The sequence below is a fragment of the Sarcophilus harrisii genome, chromosome 1, assembly GCF_902635505.1.
Source record: "Sarcophilus harrisii chromosome 1, mSarHar1.11, whole genome shotgun sequence".
In the NCBI taxonomy this organism is placed as follows: Eukaryota; Metazoa; Chordata; class Mammalia; order Dasyuromorphia; family Dasyuridae; genus Sarcophilus; species Sarcophilus harrisii.
In genome coordinates this window covers 500,957,910-500,977,205 of record NC_045426.1, presented here as the reverse complement: position 1 = coordinate 500,977,205, position 19,296 = coordinate 500,957,910, and the positions used below count along the sequence as shown (strand labels likewise).

The 19,296-nt window shown below is 33.6% G+C and overlaps 1 protein-coding gene across 1 annotated transcript in view; it reads left to right on the top strand.

Annotated features, from left to right (window-relative positions):
• L3MBTL4 (L3MBTL histone methyl-lysine binding protein 4) overlaps positions 1-19,296 on the top strand; it is a 489,530-nt gene that overhangs the window by 178,850 nt on the left and 291,384 nt on the right. Inside the window, exons 6-10 of the mRNA XM_031946621.1 lie at positions 5,223-5,327; positions 7,443-7,578; positions 9,606-9,697; positions 14,998-15,152; positions 16,195-16,271. Coding sequence (XP_031802481.1) covers positions 5,223-5,327; positions 7,443-7,578; positions 9,606-9,697; positions 14,998-15,152; positions 16,195-16,271 — 565 coding nt within the window. The remainder of the gene's footprint in view (positions 1-5,222; positions 5,328-7,442; positions 7,579-9,605; positions 9,698-14,997; positions 15,153-16,194; positions 16,272-19,296) is intronic.

Sequence of the window (19,296 nt, the reverse complement as noted above, 5' to 3'; positions counted from 1 at the left end):
AAGTCATGTTTTTCCCCTTCTTATTTTTTGACTGACATTTCTACAAAAGCATCTTCTGTCTTCCTACAACTGCTTAAATTTCATTTCAATGTTATCAATACACATTTCCCCCCTTGTTTTCATTTGAGGGAATGTAGGGGGAGAAACCACAGAGAAATTTCAAAGCAGTGAACAGGAGGTAGTCATATAAAACTTGTTAAATAAAATCTGCTGGAAAACAGAGTAGATGTGAGAAGAAGCCTGGGAGAGTTAAACACACACATGGCATTTTATTCTTGTACAAATAAAAAATGCTTTAGAAATCATTCAGTCTTAGCATTTCATTTTAGCTTTTTTTTTGGTCATCTTTTAAAGAACGTTTTCCTTGGTAAAAATCTAAAATGATACAGGCATATGGGGCAGCTGTTCAGAATATTTTTTGGGTCATTTCCTAAGATTCTGAACAAATATTTCATGTTCCAATGGATATTAAAATGCTAAGCTGTACTTTCTATTAACATAACAGTGATGGATGAAAAGTTTTGTGTGTGATTTTTAATCACTACCTGATTTTCATGTACTGATCATTTTATTTCTAATTACAAAAAAGATTGGGATGGTCAATTTTTAATCTACTTTTCTTAAATTTTTGGAATTATGCACATATAGAAAGAGAAGTTAAAATGGAAAGGGAGATAACTTGGTTATAATTTTGCCTCTTCCACTCAACTGAGTTTATCTTTGGTGGAAATGGGCATTATACCATCTTATATTTTCATTGGTTAATATGACTACAAATAAGTATTACATATTTCATCATCAGAATATATTGAAAAGACTACTTTCATATTCATATGTTTTCAATCTTTAGGGAAAAGGATTATACATTTTTAGGCCAGAGTAGATAAGAGCTGACCTTACAGGAAAACCGACCATGGGTTATGGTCCTATTGAGTCATATAACTAACTAACTGTGACCTTGGGCATGCCATTTATCTTTGCAGTGGTCCAGGAAAGTTTCTAAGGTCATAAGTTGCAACCCAGGCTGTCTTTATTGGTAGAAGAAGTTTCCTCATTTGGAAGTACCCCATGATAGCCCAAGAATAGACTAGGATACTTCCCAGACTCCCAATTTTTTTTGGATTGTGCATAAAAAATGTGCTTGACAGTTGGAAATCAACATTTTAGGAAGCAACCTACAATTGATAGTGTTAATATTAAAATAACTTCCCTATCTTAGCATTTATAAAAAATGACAACTTTTAATGGAATAGTTTATTTTTTGAAATATTCTGCTTTATTTCTCTGAACCTGAATTTCCTCATCTATGAAATGTTGCTTTCCATCTTCCTAGTTCTGAATTTCATTTTTTCTGTGATTCTGTTATTATTTATCCTTTGTTCTCCAAGTGACATGAAAGAGGGGATGCCATGAAATGCAAGTGAATTGGATTTAAGTGAGGGAGGGCTAGGCAAGGTCACCTGCCTCACTTTCCCCTCCAGAGCCATCTGGGTCCAGTGGCCAGACATAGATCAAGATGACTGGAAATGGCCCTGGATGCAGTGAGAGACCTTGGCCTTTTTAAGCTAAGGTCTTCAATAGGTCTCTGTTTTAATTTAAGGCTAGGTATCAGTTGAAGCAAAGAATCTCCTCTTTCACTTAGACTAAAAAAAAATCTAAATAAATAAATGAATGAATGTAGTAGGATTTCTGGCCAAAGCAGAAATGACTGCTATTTACATTCAATCTGAGTCAATTAGGACCCAAAAAGGGACCAAATGGACTTTGGTCTAAATCCTATTGGTGACCAATTAGAATCAGATGATTCTTAAGAAAGAAATCTAGCCAGAATACCTCCATATCTTAGGAGGGTTCAGAAATGCAAACAAGAAAAAAGTACTTTTAAGATCATCTCAGTGTAAGGATATATTATCCTATCAAGACAGAGGAAGGAGAGGAGGGAAGAAGAACATTTACACACAGAGCTATCTTACCTGCTATGGAATCAAGGCTGTTCAGGCTGCTACTTTTAGACTACCAAAGCTCTAGGAAATGGCAATTCCCTTGCTCATTTTAATAAAGAGAATGAACCCTGCTTTTTTCTTGATGTTGCTTTGTTGTTGGCAGGTAGTTGAGAATTCTATCAACAACTTGCTTGTTTTCTTTCTAATCTGCTTTTCAGTTTGGTTGAACATCTGTTCTCTCTTTAAAAAACCAATTTAATATAAACCTTTTTATTTTCAAAACTTATCCATGGATAGTTTTCAACATTCACCCTTGCAAAACCTTGTCTTCCAGTTTTTTTCTCCCTCCCTTTCCCCCACCCCATCCTAGATAGTCAGTAATCCAATATGTTAAACATGAGGAATTCTTCTGAACATATTTCCACAATTACCATAGTGCACAAAAATAAATCAGATCAAAAAGGAAGAAAAATGAGAAAGAAAACAAAATGCAAGAAAACAACAACAAAAAAAGTGAAAATACTATGTTGAGATCCACGGTCCCCACAGTCTCTCTGCCTGCAAATGACCCTCTGCATCACAAGACCACTGGAATTGGCTTGAATCACTTCATTGCTGAAAAGAGCCACGTCCATCAGAATTGATCATTGTATAATCTTGTTGTTGTCATGTATGATGATCTCCTAGTTCTGCTCATTTCACTTAGTATCAGTTCATGTAATTCTCTCCAGGTCTTTCTAAAATCATCCTGCTGATTGTTTCTTACAGAAAAATGATATTCCATGATATTCACATACCATAACTTATTCAGCCATTCCACAATTGATGGACATATACTCAGTTTCCAGTTTCTTGCCACTACAAAGAGGGCTGCCACAAACATTTTTGCACATATGGGTCCCTTTCCCTCCTTTAAGATCTCTTTGGGATACAAGCCCAGTAGAAAAACTGCTAGGTCAAAAGGTTTGCACAGTTTAATAACTTGTTGAGTATAGTTCCAAATTGCTTAGCAGTATGGCTGGATCCATTCACAATTCCACCAACAATGTATTAGTGTCCCAGTTTTCTCACATCCCTTCCAACATTTGTCATTAACTTTTCCTATTAATCTTAGCAATCTGAGAGGTGTGTAGTGGTACCTCAGAGTTGTCTTAATTTGCATTTCTCTCATCAGTAGTAATTTAGAGCATTTTTTCATATAACTAAAATGATTTTAAGTTCTTCATCTGAAAATTGTTCATATCCTTTGACCATTTATCAATTGAAGAATGACTTGCATTTTTATGTTTGAGTCAGTCCTTTATATATTTTAGAAATGAAGTCTTTATCAGAACCCTTGGATGTAAAAATTTTTCCCAATTTTCTGCTTCCCTTCTAATCTTGTCTACACTGGTTTTGCTAGTTCAAAAACTTTTCAACTTAAGATAATCAAAATTATCCATTTTGCAATCCATAATGTAGTCTTGTTCTTCTTTGGCCACACATTCCTTCCTTCTCCACAGATCTGAAAGGTAAATTATCCTTTGTTTTTTCTAATTTGCTTATAATATCACTCAGTGTCTAAATCATGAACCCATTTTGACCTTTTCTTGCTTTAGGTTGTTAGTTGTGGGTCAATGCCTATTTTCTGTCACACTATTTTCCAGTTTTCCCAGTAATTTTGTCAGATGATGAGTTCTTCTCCCAGAAGCCTGGGGGCTTTTGGGTTTTTGTAAATTAGTTTACTATAGTCATTGACTTGTCAACCTAGCCTAATGCATTAATCAGCTACTCTTTTTCTTAGCCAGTACCACATGGTTTTGATGACTGCTGCTTTAGAATATAATTTTATGCCCTTTCTTTTAGAGCTATTTTTCTCTCCTAGAAATTTGTCTTCCTTTCAAAACTCAAGACTTTTAAGCCTAGTAGTTAATTTTCTACCTGTTTAATTCACCACCAAACAACTCTTTACAACAAGAAGTTTTGTTATCTTTTACTCCTATTGTTAGTAGTGATGTCTGTGGGCTCTTGCAATCTTGCATTTATCTTATATCTAGAAGTGGAAAAAAAAAGACATATAATTCAATATACATTAAGCATTTATATGTGTAAGGCATACACATAGATCCAAGTACAATATCATTTGAGGAGCTTAATTAACAACTAGGGCAATCTGGAAAGGGTTCCTATGGGAGGTGCCCTCTCCATTGAGTTTTGGAATATGAAGGAATTTGAAGAATGAGTATATTGGAGGCAGAGGGATAGAGAGGAAATGAAAACTCTGGGTCTGGGAAATAACAGTAGGGTATTTTGATTGAAATGTAGTTTGTATTCATGAGGAGAAATTTGAAATGTCTGGAAAATGGTAGGACCAGAATGAATAGCTGGGAAGTTTGCTTTTTATTCTAAGACCAAAAGAGAGTAATTGAGATTCTTAAGCAAGGAAGTGACTTTGTCACTGTCCTTCAGGAAGATTATTTTGGCAGCTATGCAGAAAACTGGATAAGAGAAAGATTGAATTCAGGAGATCATTAGATTATTGCCATAGTCTAGGTGAGAAAAGACAGAAATGTAATTAATCTGTTTGTTGTGAGTATAAATATAAGAATGAAAAAGATACTGAATGACCAGATTTGGCAACTAATTGGATATAAAGAGGTGAGGTGATTAAGAACTTGCCAACTTGGTAAGTTTTTTCAGTGAGGAGGGCCTTTTCATGGCAGAGATTTTCTAGGGAGAGATACCTGAATGATTTTCCATTTCCTTCTCCAATTCATTTTACTGATTAGCAAACTGAGGCAAAAAGGGTTAAATAAATGGCTCAGAGAAACACAGCTAGTAAGTGTCTAAGGCCAAATTTGAACTCAAAAAAGTAGGTCTTGTTGGTTTTTGGTCTAATACTTTATCCACTAAGCCATATAACTTCCCACACTACCTAGCTGCCACCATGTCTAGATTGAGTCCATTCCCAATTCCCAACCCCAACTCATTGTTTTTAATATTTCATGGAAATAAGAAGTGGCTCTTCTTTACAAAAGAAAGTCTGAGGAATTCCTGTTCTAACATGTAAAATGATTATAATCTGAGATGATTTGAAGTACTTTAAAGTTAGTGTACCATTCATGTTGCCTAAGTAATTTCAACAAACTTCTTTTTAAAGATACATACTGCTGAATTTTACAAGTAGTACAAAGGTTTCCCATTTGCTAATATTCATGCTGAATCTTTCCTTACAGGATATTCACATATTAATATTTTAATAAAGAGGGTTTAATTATCTATATTTTGAATATTCCCTAGGATCAGTCCTTTCCTGAGCATGAAAATGGCTTTCAAATTGGAATGAGATTAGAAGGCATTGACCCTCAAGATCCATCTAAATTCTTTGTGCTCTCTGTAGCTGAGGTAAGAGAGTTCTATTATAGTTTCATTGACTGTTCCATAATAGTTAAAATAAAACTCCTAAAGAATAATGGATTGGGTTTTCAGCACTGAAACAATATCCCAATGTGTTTTAATATAAATTTTATATCATTAAGACAGTATCTCAGCAAAGATACCCTAAATAGAACCCAATGAAACTCTATAATTAAAATTAATTTTACTTTAAAAGAATACTTTAATATATTGATACCAATTCAGTTATCCCACCTGTTATCTTCTTTCTATAGATATAAAAAGTTATTAGTTTTATATAGTTTAGATTATTCTTTTATTAGTTCATATGTATTTCTATGTTTCTTTATATTTCTCATTTTATTATTGTTAGTAGTTCATTTTTATTATATCGTATTGATGTATGTTTGTTTAGCTATTTCCTTACTACTGATATGGAGATTGTTTCCTAGTTTTTCCATCATTAGAAGTAAATTACCTGTGAATATTTTTATACAAATTAGACTATTTTTAGTAGGCCCTTAGATTGTAGATCTGAGAAATTATATCATAGAATCCATGGATATAATCAGTTTTGTAAGTATTATCAGATACTACTAGGTTGAAATTGAAAAGGATTTCATCAAGTTTCTGTTGCATATTTTTAAATTTATTTTAATTAGAGGTGGGTGAAGGTATGTTTTATAATGTGTAGAAATAAAAATAGAACCTGTAAGTTTATTGGGATGGGATGTTTTAAATGAAGAAAGTCTCTTTTCTGATGCAGATTTGTACCTCTGGAAGGCTTAGGAAAGCATGTAGAGATTAAATACTTTTCTGAGCTGGCATATCTAGTATGTGACAGAACCCAGGTTCTCCTAGTTTCAAAGCCATATACCATGCTACTTCCCAATTAAAAATTTAAAGTTTCTTGTCATTTACCACCACATAAACACTTTTGTTTTTGCTCATACCTATATTACTCTCATTAGGGAGAATTTTTCACTTAAAGGTATGACAGTCATAGATGAATCCCAGACTACTGATTTTGAGGATTTTTTTAATTCTTTAAGCTCAAATTATGAGAAATGTGAGAAGTAATATGTTGTTGAAATATGAAAAATTTGTGATGTTAGTGAATGATTTATAAAAAATTACTAAACAAATTTTACTGTTAAAAATGAAAATAGTTGTTTTATAATTTTAAAAAAATATCAATACAATAGTAAATATCAACATGGATGTTAAAAAGAGATCCCTTACTTTAGCATATTAATAACTTTAGCATACTAATAATTTTTATTTACTGCCCTGGTTTCTTCATTTTGCATGTGTTTTTAGTAATAATAGTCAGTGTGCATTATTTTCCAATTTTATTTTTTCATTTATACATATCTTTCCATTTTAATTGATTTTCTAAGCTTATTAACTTCGATAGTATTAAACATATAGAACATATTTGTTTTTACTAACTTCATTTATTTGTCAAATTCACAAATACACAGTGCTTGGACAAAGAAGAAATAGCTTGTTTCTGAGGGTATGAATCACTGCATATTAAACACAGCATTTGAAATTTCTGGGTCTTTATGTGAGAGTTTTAAGCATCTCAGCTTAGGTAATCTTGGGCTTTTTATATTAGATGTACCATAGAAGGACTAGAGACAGTGCTGCGGACAAGCTTGATATATGTAATTTAGTGTTTCAGCCAAAGTGTAAGGAAAAAGAAAGGCTTTTTTTTGGTAGAAGCATCCCAACTCTACAACCTTAGCAGAGAGGTACTACTTATAATATCTGCGTCTATCAGAATACACACAGTTTTTGTACATGCTTACTTTGTACATCACTTTCAATTCCACAAATATTTATTAAGCCACTAGCGTGAGAAGGAATCTCTACTAGTCAACAGGACCACAAGTATTAGTCCATGCTCTTGAAAAGCTATTATTCTGTTAGAGCTCAGTTATATTCTAGAGATTAAAAAAATCAAATTATTTTTTAAAGAAGGGAATAGCCCTTAATAATATGTCACTAATACTTTTTCATGTTTAAGGTAAAATATATATTTATTACTTGGTGAATTTTTCATTTGTCTTAAATAAAGCAAACAAAATTACAGCTATTTCCTCACATCCCATTTTATAGGTATGTGGTTATCGCCTAAGACTTCACTTTGACGGCTATTTAAGCTGCTATGATTTTTGGACCAATGCAGGTTCCCCTGATATTCACCCAGTGGGGTGGTGTGAAAAGACCAAACATGAATTGCACGTCCCTAAGGGTAAGCGGGGAAATGTTTACCCATTGGAAAGGTGGTTGACTGCTATTTCAATTTTCCTTTAAACAAAATTTCACAAAACATGAGTGTGAAAGTCCAACATAGCACACTTTTCAAGATGAAAAGAAGTCTGTATAAGAAGGAGATCCAGTGTTCAACAGTTATTACCATTATAAATTACTTCGAAACACATGCTTAGTAACATCAAATATGTCAACACGTTTTCACTTGGGATGTTGTCATGATGTGACCTGGTACAAAGCAAGCAAGCACTTTGGGTATTGAAAGGAATGCATTTGATTTAAGGACCCAATTTTATCACTGATTTGTGAAACCGACACCAGGACTTTAGCCTAATGAATTCTCATATTGTATAAAAAGCTCTAGACATAAGAGTCAGAAGATGGTGAGATCCTTGCTCTGATATTTACAAACTCTTCTCACAGTCAGAACAAATCAGCTCTTTGAAATAAAGTTTCCTCATTTTGCAAAACATGAATAACAACCCATTTTCTGCTTAATATACAAGGTTATTGGAAATATAGTATTCTATGACCTTAACAAGCTGAAGAAAGAAGCAGTCAGTCAGCATGTATTAAGCTCCTACTATCAGGCACTGGGGATGCAAAAAGAGGAACAAGACAATCTCTGTCCTCAATAAGTTTACAATCTAATGGCAAAGTGGTACCATGGAAAACTGGTGAGTTTAGAGTTCATAGGTTCTGGATTTTTATTTCAGTCCTTCAGTTTAATAGCCAAGTGACCTTTTTGTTCTCTGGATCTTACTTAATTCATCTGCAAAAGGATGAGCTCTCCAACTCTTCCAGTTCTAAATCCTCAGCTTTCATTATTGGGAAGCTCTTTGATAGGGAGTAATCATTTGTTTGAAAAATGTTTTTCTAATGAGCCATTAGAGAACTACAAAAAATTGCCATCAGCTGTATTTTTAAAAATTGAATAAATGAGGGGGTTGTGTTATGCATCTTCATAATGTGAAGGAGATATAATGAAATAAATGCCATGACACCAACTAAATATAATTGGGTCCTTCTTGGACTTGGCTTTATTCTTATGAAAATAAGAACAATTACTTATATATTGTTTTTTGATGTGAAAAGAACTTTGTTCAAAATAAGTTCTGAAAGTGCTTATTGCAATATTGGTTCTCTTATTTTACAGATGAGGAAACGGAGACTCAGATAGGTTAACTGTCTTAAGCATAGTCCCACAGCTAGTTATTGTCAGAGCCAGGAGTCTCCTGAGTCCAGTATAATTTCCAATATATCATATTTACTAGTGGTTAAAGCAAATTCCAGGTGGATATAAACACTTTATAACTTACTTTTTGGTCAGTTAATTGTTAGACAAGCTCTCCTTTTACTAGATAATTCAGTGGAATCTGTGATTTCTAAAAGCTCTGTATGACTATTCTTTCCCTTGGAATTAACTGAAGAATGACTTGTTGTGGATGTAAATCTTTATGGTTCTTTTACCCCCAGTTAGAGTCTCAGGACTGGTCTGTAGGAATTGGGAAATGGAGTTCCTCATGGCACTTGATAGTGAACTAGAAATTAATTACCCAATTAAACCAATTCAATTAATACTGTTCCTAATATGATGATGGGGGGCAATGGTGATATGGGAACAGCACTGATTTTCTGAATGATTGGAAACAGCCTGGTTCAACTCTTTGACGGGATCTGTTAGTATTTTGGGAAGCCTCCATGATGGTCATCGTATCCTTCTCCCTCTTTGAGAACTATCTGATGATTGGTTTGGAAGTCTAATGACTCAGGACTGATTGATTTGTAGTAGAAAATGATTTCTGTATGTGAAGAAAATTAGGGTGACTGGTTTTCTTTCAATACTTTAGAGACTTGAGATGCCTAATAGATAAATCCATAGATGTCATTCATGTCAGAGAAATAAAGGCAAGAAGATTTTTTTAAAAAAACGGAATGAAAACAACAGTCATTAATCTATTAACTGTATGTCTGGTGAGTATTTATAGGAATTTTCATTTCCATTAGGTTATAGAAAGGACAAGGTTACTTGTATGGACAACCTGAAGACCTCCAAATTTCAAAATGCTCCCAAGAAATTGTTCCTAAAGAGAAGTATTGTAAGTATCTACTCTAATATAAATCAGGTTACTTTTTAAATACAGTTTTTCCTAATTATTTTGCATTATTGTCATCATAATATATAACACATAGTCCATAATGTATACAAAGCACTTGTCATGCTTAGGTCCATTTTACAGATAAAGTTAAGATTCACAAATTCAATGATCATAAATTTTTTGTGGTCATAAATTAGTGTATAAACATAATATACATACACAGTTAGTAAGTGTTCAGAATCCGTGTTCAATCTCAGGTGTTCAGTGTTGCTCTTTCCCGTATTGATTAGTACCTCTATTGATGATTCTTTAAGAATCATTTTTATGTCTTTCATTTATTTTTCTCTGATTTAAAAACCAAACATTTCTCTGGGCAGATATCAGTTTTTCTTAAAAGAATAATTTAAATATGGAAAATAAATGAGCTATAGGTAAAAGGGATTACATTTGACAATATTTTTAAATTAAAGTTCTCATTTTAAAATGTGTTCATTCCCAATAAGTTATACTGCAAATTGACCTATTTATGAGTTTTGTGTTTTTTTAAATTACTGCAGATTTTTCAGATAGAAACAATTGTATTTAGAAAAGCTGTGTTTGATATCATAAAAACTAGCATAGTTTTCTCCCCTTTGAGTGGATGACTTCCTACTGCCACTGTCTGTTTCTTTTCTCCAAGGACTATCATTGCCTAAAGAGTCTCCAAACTCGCCAGCAGTTTGAATATTAGGTAATGAAATGAATCCATAAAACTGAAAAGCTCAAAGTATTCCTTTCTTCTAGGTAATTTTCATGATAGTAGAGGAAAAAAGAGATCAAAGAACAATTATAATCAGTTCATAGACTGGCTCCAAATATTAATTTGACTCCTAGATCTCAGAATGCAAGATGTTTTCAGTAACAAAGAGCATATGCTACTACTGAAACCAGAATTCATCAATGTTAATATTATAATAACTGAAATCATAAAACAAAATTAACTTGCAGTAACATGGAAAATTGGGTCACAGATTTTCTTTGAAGGGGCAAATAATGGAGTTATCTGAGAAGCTTTCTTTGAGTTGTAAAGTATGGATGATGATTTTAGAGTTGAGGCACTGAAGTTTAAATTTTGGCTTTCCCACTTACTTTGACTTGGGACAAGACATTTAATCATTGTGCCTTAGTTTCCTCATCTGTAAAATGACAAATTTGGACTGGATGACTATTAAGGTTCCTTCCAACTCTCTGATGTTTAGGAGGTCTCCAAAGGCATCAAGAATATCATTACATAGAATATTTGGTTCTCTGGTCTTGTACTCCTACACATTTCCAGAGCTAGTTCAGCATTTGGAATGCTCTGAAGAAAGTGTGGGAGAGAAAATGTGTTAGACTGACTACCAAACTGAAGATCTACAGAGCTGTTGTGCTGACCTGATTTTTGTATGCCTGTGAAACCTGGACAATATATTTTTGTATGCCTGTGAAACCTGGACAATATTCAAACACTATGCCAGGAGACTGAATTGCTTCCATTTGAATCATCTTAGGAAAATTCTGATCACCTGGCAGGACAAAATACCAAACACAAAGGTCCTTTCTCAAGCTGTACTGTTAAGCATCCCAACTCCATTGCAGAGAGTGCAACTCTGATGGGCTGATCCCGTTATTTGAATGCCAAAAATATGTTTATCTAAAAGACTGTTTTATGGAGAATTCACATAAGACAGGGGATCATGAGATGGTCAGAAGAAGCAATACAAGGGCTCACTCAAGGTCACTCTGAAGAACTTTGGAGTAGATAGATGACATGGGAGAAGCTGGCAAAAAAATGCCCAGCCTGATGTACCCTATCAAAGAAGGTATTGTGCTCTGTGAGCAAAGCAGAAATAAAGTAACTCAAAAGAAATATGGGATGCACAAATTTAGAGAATCCACCTCAACCCTTCACATAGTCTATGTGTTCTCGACTTGTGGTAGAGCAGCCTGAGATTATACTGATCTGATCAGCCATCGTCAGAAACACTATAACTTGATTTAACAAGGGAAGTCATTTTAATCCTCTCTGAGAATGGACAACCACCAATCAACTCATAAGTAAAAGAAAAATGATTCTAGTGAAGATTATTGTAGTTTTTGTGTCAGAATCCATTGCAAAAGTTGAAGAAGTTGAGTGATTTTATAAAGATCTAGAAAATGCTCTCAAACACAAGTCAGTTTACATCTTCCTTCTTGATACATAGTATATTTAATGGTAAGGCAAACATTATGCAACACAAAAAAAGCAAGATTAAGAGAGGAAAGGTCACATGTCTTTTGGAAGAGTCAGGAACCTAATGAACTCAGGCTGAAAATTTTTCACTATTTCTGGTCTCTTTTTAAAAAATATTGATAAGCATATATTCTCTTTCTTGCCCACTTCCCCTTCTCTCTTTAAAAATAAAGCAAAGCATACATTATAACAGATATGCAAAAGCAAGCCAAATAAATTTTTAGACCTATCTAAAACTAAGTATTTCCTTCCTGATTTAATCATCTTTTTGACAGGAAAGGAAGTAGCATGCTTCATATTAGTCCTTTGAAGTCATGATTGAGGATTGCACTGATCAGCTTAAGTTCTTAAGTCTTTTTTACAACATAGTTATAGTAAAAATTATTTTCCTGGTTCTTATTTTACTTTTACATTAATTTAGAGCAAGTCTTCCAAAGTTTTCCCTGAAATTACCCATTTCATCTTTTTAGGACAGTGGTATTCCATTACATTCAGGTACCATACTTTGTTTAATGATTCCCAAATTGATAAGCTGAACATAATCCTGTAGAAGAAAAATGAACCTTTAATGAAATAGCAGTCAGTTATTCTCATCAATTATAGTAGAAGCACTATATTGAGGCTGTGGGTATAAGATGTCTCATATCAGGATGTGGAAATTAAAAGGATAAAGTCAAGACTAACTTGTAGGTCAAATTTCTGCTGAGTATGTGCAGCCTGTATTGGAGAAACTATAATTAGGAAATAAATGAAAAAATTTATTTTAAAGGCATTTCAAGATGGAGAGATGATTTAAAATATAGAAAAGATCATGATTACTTTTTTATTCAAAAATGATGTTGAAGGTATTAATAATCACTGACCCTTGTGATATAACTTTCTTTTCCATATAAAGACTTTATGAGAATTATCTATCTATTGGCAAACCAATAGGCCCATAAACATACTGAGAACATACTTGATAAAAAAAGAAAGGCCAGAATTTGGCAAATGATTTTCCACAGCCAACTTGCATCTTATATATAATAATTGACTGAAGGGTTATATACAATATAAAATTCTACTGTGTTTATTGTGCATTAGATAAAAAATAAATTGACTTTCTAGAGTAGCAAAGCACAGCCTTAAGAACTGTCCCCTCCAACATTGTGCCTTCTATGCCTTCAAGATTCCTAGACAGATGTAATCACCATTAACAGTATTGTTCAGCGATCTGCCAGTTATCACTAATCAACAAGGTAGAAAGTAGGGAAATACGTTCTTCATCAAAGTGTTAGTAATGTCACGTAGGATGTCCTGAGCAAATTATATTATGGAAAAAGTGTACTATCAATGGAGAGCTTCTCTAGTTATGTCCCTTAAAGGATACCATTATCTTACTAAAGCCTTAAAATCCAACAGAAAGAGCAGATAGGTGGTATAGTGGAAAGAGTACTGGGCTTGGAATCAGTAGGATTCATCTTTAGGAGTTCAAATCTGGTCTCAGATATTCACTAGTTTTGTGTCTCTAGGCAATTTACACAACCCTGTTTGTCTCATCTTCAGTAAACTGAGATGGAGAAGGAAATGGCAAATTAATCCAGAATTTGCCAAGAAAACCCCAAATGGGCTTATAAAAAACTGACTGAAAAATAACAGTAGGATCTTACAAAGAACGCCTATTACCCAGATTTTGAAATGAAGTTGAATGGATAGCCCATTTAGTCCACTAGTACATATATGGCTAGGACAGACACTTGAAATGAAGAAGTATCTGTTTATGAATAGAAAAGAAGGAGAAAGGATCAACCATTTTCTGTACAATTAGAGAACAGATTCTGTGAGGTGGTGGGTAGGATTTTCTACGTGTTATTTCTCTGCAGCCTTTAAAACCCATGGTGGTAAGAAGGTAAATGCTAAGTTACAATGCCAGCCTTCTAATATGGTGACAGTGGCTTTTCTACTGGCTCCTTTGCTTTAAAGACTAAATGGCGTAGCATAAATAGTACGTCTAGGAAATGAAGAAAACAAATTTCTCTTTTGGTTTAGTTTCCAACTAGTAGACATCTTTGCTTGTAGACATTTCAATTCTTTGTGCATCAAGTTCCCTTTGGCATGAAGATATTAATATCTACGTATCTCATAGGGCTTTAAAAAAAATTGGTGAGAATATTCAGGAATCCTTCAGTGCAGACAGCTTCTTTTTGCTTTCAATGCCCAATATCTTTCAGGAACCTTAAAATTCAGAAATGGCATTTATGTTGTTAAAGTCATTTTTGGAAATTACTTTTGCAGTTTCAGATCTGGGCATAAAGCTAGCATGCAGGTAAAGTATGTCCTGCTGAAACCTGAAAATGAATTCTAGTCGTGAGCAAAAGCTATAGACTTTCCAACTAATTTTTGGATTTACTGTTTAAATCTTGAGTCCATATAATTTTCAAGAACAAGGGCTCAGATTATTATCTTTTGTTTTGAAATGATTGGACTACATGCTTTATATATTTTGCAACTTTTGTTATAGTTAAAAAACTATTTTTTTAAATCTACTATTGTATTCAGTAAATAAGTTGTTTTTAAAATCTAATTTTGAATAAGAACTTCAGGAATAAAGAATTAAGTAAAAGAGAAAAATAACCTGCCATGGTTCAGTAGTCCAGTAGATATAATGGAGTCATCAGACTTTAAATCTGATCTCAGTCCTTAATTACCTGGCAAGTCACATATTCTTTCCTTCATCTGTATGAAGTATAATAGTATAATACAGGTATAATAGTAGTACCTACTACCCAAAATTTTTGTTGGGATAAAACAAAATATTTTTGAAGTGCTTTGCAAACCTCAAAGTGCTACGAAATGCTAGCTATGATTAGTAGAAGAAAATCATATAATAAATGCTATGATAACTCTATATGATATACTAGCCTGTTTGTAGAGTCTTGAACAGTCTTAGCCCTATTCCAGAGTGTAAGGGATGGAATGGAACGGGAATTAAATTTGTGTGTGTATATGTGTATTAATTTGTTTTTTTTTATTTTTTAAAAAAATCATTTTCATGTGGATGCTTTGCTAGATTGGAACTCCAGGAGAAGAATTTCAGGTAGGAATGAAACTGGAAGCAGTGGACAGGAAGAACCCTTCCTTAGTGTGTGTGGCCACCATTGCGGATATAGTTGGGGATCGCCTACTTGTACACTTTGACAACTGGGATGACAGCTACGATTATTGGTAAGGAACTTGTATCCTTGTTAATCTAAAATATTGTGACTTCCCACTTATCCATTGGGGGTATGAGAGAATGATGGGTTCCTCCCACCAATTTGGGAGCTATTTAGGCTGGTAAGGAGAGGTCAGCTATCCTTCAAAGTGCATTAAGCACTTTGCATAGATGTTGTAAGGTTTTTAGTGAGACACTAAAAGTCAGTGCATTAAGCCCTTTGCACAGGTGTTGTGAAGTTTTTAGTGAGACATACCATTACTCCATTTTACTGGTAAAGATGATCAAGTGTGATCTACATTCAAATAGAGTTGAATACTCAGTGGCAATAGAAACATGGGAGAAATTGGCTGCTTGATTATTTAACAGTGCTATATTTAAATTAGTGTGTATAATTTAGATCATCTTGCTACATTTTATCTAGTCAGTAAAGAGGATATTTTTCTGAAGGAATTACTCTAGAATTTTATTTCATTATTCTACCAGATTTTGAAAAATACTTCTGCTACTTGTTAGGAAAGATCAAAAATAAGTGGTAGTGAGATCTTCAGTAACTTAAAGTAAAAAACATATATTATACAATGACATTAAGCTAACATACCATTAAAAAGAAGGGATGGTATTTCTGAGCTACAACCCTAAATAAGAAAGAATTTGTCATTAAAATAATTTTCTAGCACTCTTTCCCAGAATGTAATATATAAGTAAAAGAACTCCTTCTGAAAATGACTGAATCTGTACAAATTTTGATTGCATAATGAATGTAAAATGAAATGAATGTATCATACAAAGTATAGGTTTAAGGAAAGGATGGCATTTTAGTGTTTGTATTATATAAGGATTTGTGAGACTCCAAATAAGTTTTGGCATACTAAGGCACAGTTATTCGACTTGGAAAATGTTTAATACAAAGTGACATACATAAAGCTATTTTTGATCATCTCTCATTACAAGATAATTGCTCTTGATATCCATCATCAATCTTGAACTCTTTCTCTAGTTTTAATTAGAAGAATGCTTTATTTAGAGTAATATGATATGTATTTTTGGCAGGTGTGATATTTATAGTCCTTTTATTCAGCCGGTTGGATGGTGTCAGAAAAATGCCAGAACTCTGATAGCACCCCAAGGTGAGTGGATCCTTTTTTTTTATCTGTACCATAGTCACAGTATGAATGGTAAACTTTAGTGTATATTTTGGGATTTGCAAAGTGAATTCTAGCAGCAACAAAAAAAGAGAATAAAATGTAATAGTATCAACTACTCTCTTCAGTAGTAAGGTTAAAATCTTTCCACTCTCCATTTAAAGACTTCCACCCCCATCCTTTTGCCAATTAGGGGATTGTAAGGACAAAGTAGGAAGTCATTTAAGATAAACAGTGCTTCAACTAGTGATCCTGCTGCATGTGAAATTTTGTAAGATCTACTGGATGACATATTGAAAGAAGAAGGATACTTTGGCATCTGAAGACCAAAGATTTGAATCTTACCTTTGACACTTACTAATTTTTTGACACATGTGTCTTGCAAACTCTTCTGACCCTTTATGTGCATATCTTTAAAATGGAAATAGTATTGTAAATAGAGTTCCAATCATGGAATCCAGAAAACTCATCTTCCTGAATTCAAATCTAGCTTCAGACATTTATTGCGTATGTGACTCTGGACAAGTTACTTAATTCTGTTTGCCTTGGTTTCCTCATCTGTAAAATAAGCTGGAGAAGGAAATGGCAAACCACCCCAGTGTCTCTGCCAAAAAACAAAAACCCAAATGGGTTCACAAAGAATCAGACATGATTTAAATCACTGAACAACAACAGACAAAGGATATAATAATATGACCTGTAATAAGGTTCCTTAAGGAAAATTTTAAGTGATATAATGGTGAATTATTATCATTTAGTAAATTAAATAGTCATCATGATATAATATCTAGGCAGTTGTAACTTAAAATAACTAATTTTATAATTTATTGTGTATTGACACAAACACCTTATTCTGTCCAAATTGGTTTTGGTAGCAATATCATGTACATCATAATATATGGAAATTTAGAAGAAGAGGAGCTGTGTGATGCAATAGCATTGACTCTGGCTTCAAATTCTGCCTGAAATATTTGCTATTTGTGTGCCCATAAGCTACCTTCTAACCTCTCTGGATCTCAGTTTCCTCACTTTTAAAAGAAAGATTTGTACAAGATGACCTGTGATAACCCTTTTAATTTTAAATCTATGACCCAATGAGCATGGATATAAAAGTTCAAACTCAATTCACCAAGATAATTTAGAATTCTCTTAAGAGCTTAACTATATAGAGAAGTCTTTCAAAGGACCTTTAAAAAGGTCATGATGTTGATCAAAGAGTTGACACTTTATAGCATTATCAAGAATCCCTTGAAGAAATGATCCATTAATGCCTCTGCCATTTTTGCATCTGGCACACAACAAAAAATGAGTTGTGTATAGTAGCTATCTATTTAATTTTAGTATGGTATTTAAATAACGGTTCATGGGGGAAAAATGTAACTTTTAATTTAAATACAAATCCTGTATCAACTGTTCTCTGGTTGACATACTGTTCTAAAAATATCCAGAACACATCCAAAAGTTCACTTTGTAATTCTAAGGAGTCTATGAAAAATGGCTATTCACTAAGAAATTGAAGATATTTAAGCCTATTACATGTGCTAAGGAGGATCTTTTAGGACAAGTAATTATTTACACAATCTGATTTAGATAAAACCAAGATTATGCTGAGTCCCTTGTCCTGTATCTCTGCAAAAAAAAATGGCTAAAGCTAACTTTAGTATAATCCACTTTAAGATGAGCTGACAATTTTGTCAGATCTCAAAATATACATAGTTGTTTTACTTGGAGTTAGCAAGATATTCCTTCCAATTTCAGTACTGATGACTATACCCTCTCTGCTCTTTTCACATTGCTCTTATTGTCTCTAGGGGATGAAATTTGGTACTTGAGTTGAAGTCCATCATTCTCATCTCTCAGCAGTGAGAAAATCTAGAAATAGTTTTGATAACATTAAATGTATAGAAACAAAGTCACCACCAGTATTCTCATGAGCCAAGGGCAGAATGATGGGGAAAAATCTTGATATTGCATAAACTCTAGAGCCCTGGAGGGATGTGAATGATAAAATGGATCAGTTGATTTATGCAAATGAATAAATTATTGAGTTTAACTTAGTTTTATACTACTGAGGGGGAGGATTGGTTCATTTCTCTAACCACCATACTGTAGTTTGGTTTCAGATAAATTGGAAACTTTCCTCTAAGGTTCCACAGAATTTTAGGTTAAAAAATGTGCCTACTTGGCAATCACAATGCATTGTTTATTGGTTCTGGTCATTGGTATACCCTGCAGTACTGAAGCAGTATTGCACTATTGAAGAAAAGAAAAACTTCTTTCTGGCAACTGAGTGAAAGGATATATAATCTATCGAAATCAATTGGTAATAACAGACAAAGAGAAGGCAGAGAAATTTCTCCTCCTCCCACTCTCATGGGTCTTCGTGTCTAAGGTTCCCCCTTCCCTTTCAGTATCTCCTCAGTTGTAAAACACTCTTAGGCTAAGAACAGTTTAAGAAAAAGTCAGGGAAAGACTGACTGAGATGCCAAACAGTGTGTAGGAAATGAAAGGGAGAATACTGATAAATTCTTAGATCTTGTAGAGACCTTAGAGGTCATATCGTTTAATCCTCTTATTTTACAGATCAGGAAACTGAGGCCCACAGAGTCTTGCAGGTAGGGATTGTTTCATTCACTGTATTTTATATCCCAGCATCTTGCATGTCTACCTCACATAGCTGTTAGTAGTTGTCATTTGCACTCAAAGATGACATGACATGATAGGGTGAGTGTATAGTGTGTCCAGCTGTGGCTGATCAGACCAATTGGAGCTGGAAGGCTCTGTCACAAAGCCAGACACAAGTAGTGTGTGTGACAAATGGTCATTTGGAAAGGAGATGTCTCTGAATCTGATCATCTCATATTTCTTTGGAGCTACTACAATTTTGCTTTGCGACTCAGTAGGTGTTTAAAAATGCTTATTTATTTATTGTAGTCATATAGGTGGTCTGATGGTGACAGAGTTAGGATGCAAATCAATATCCCATATTTTACATTCAGAAATTATGTAT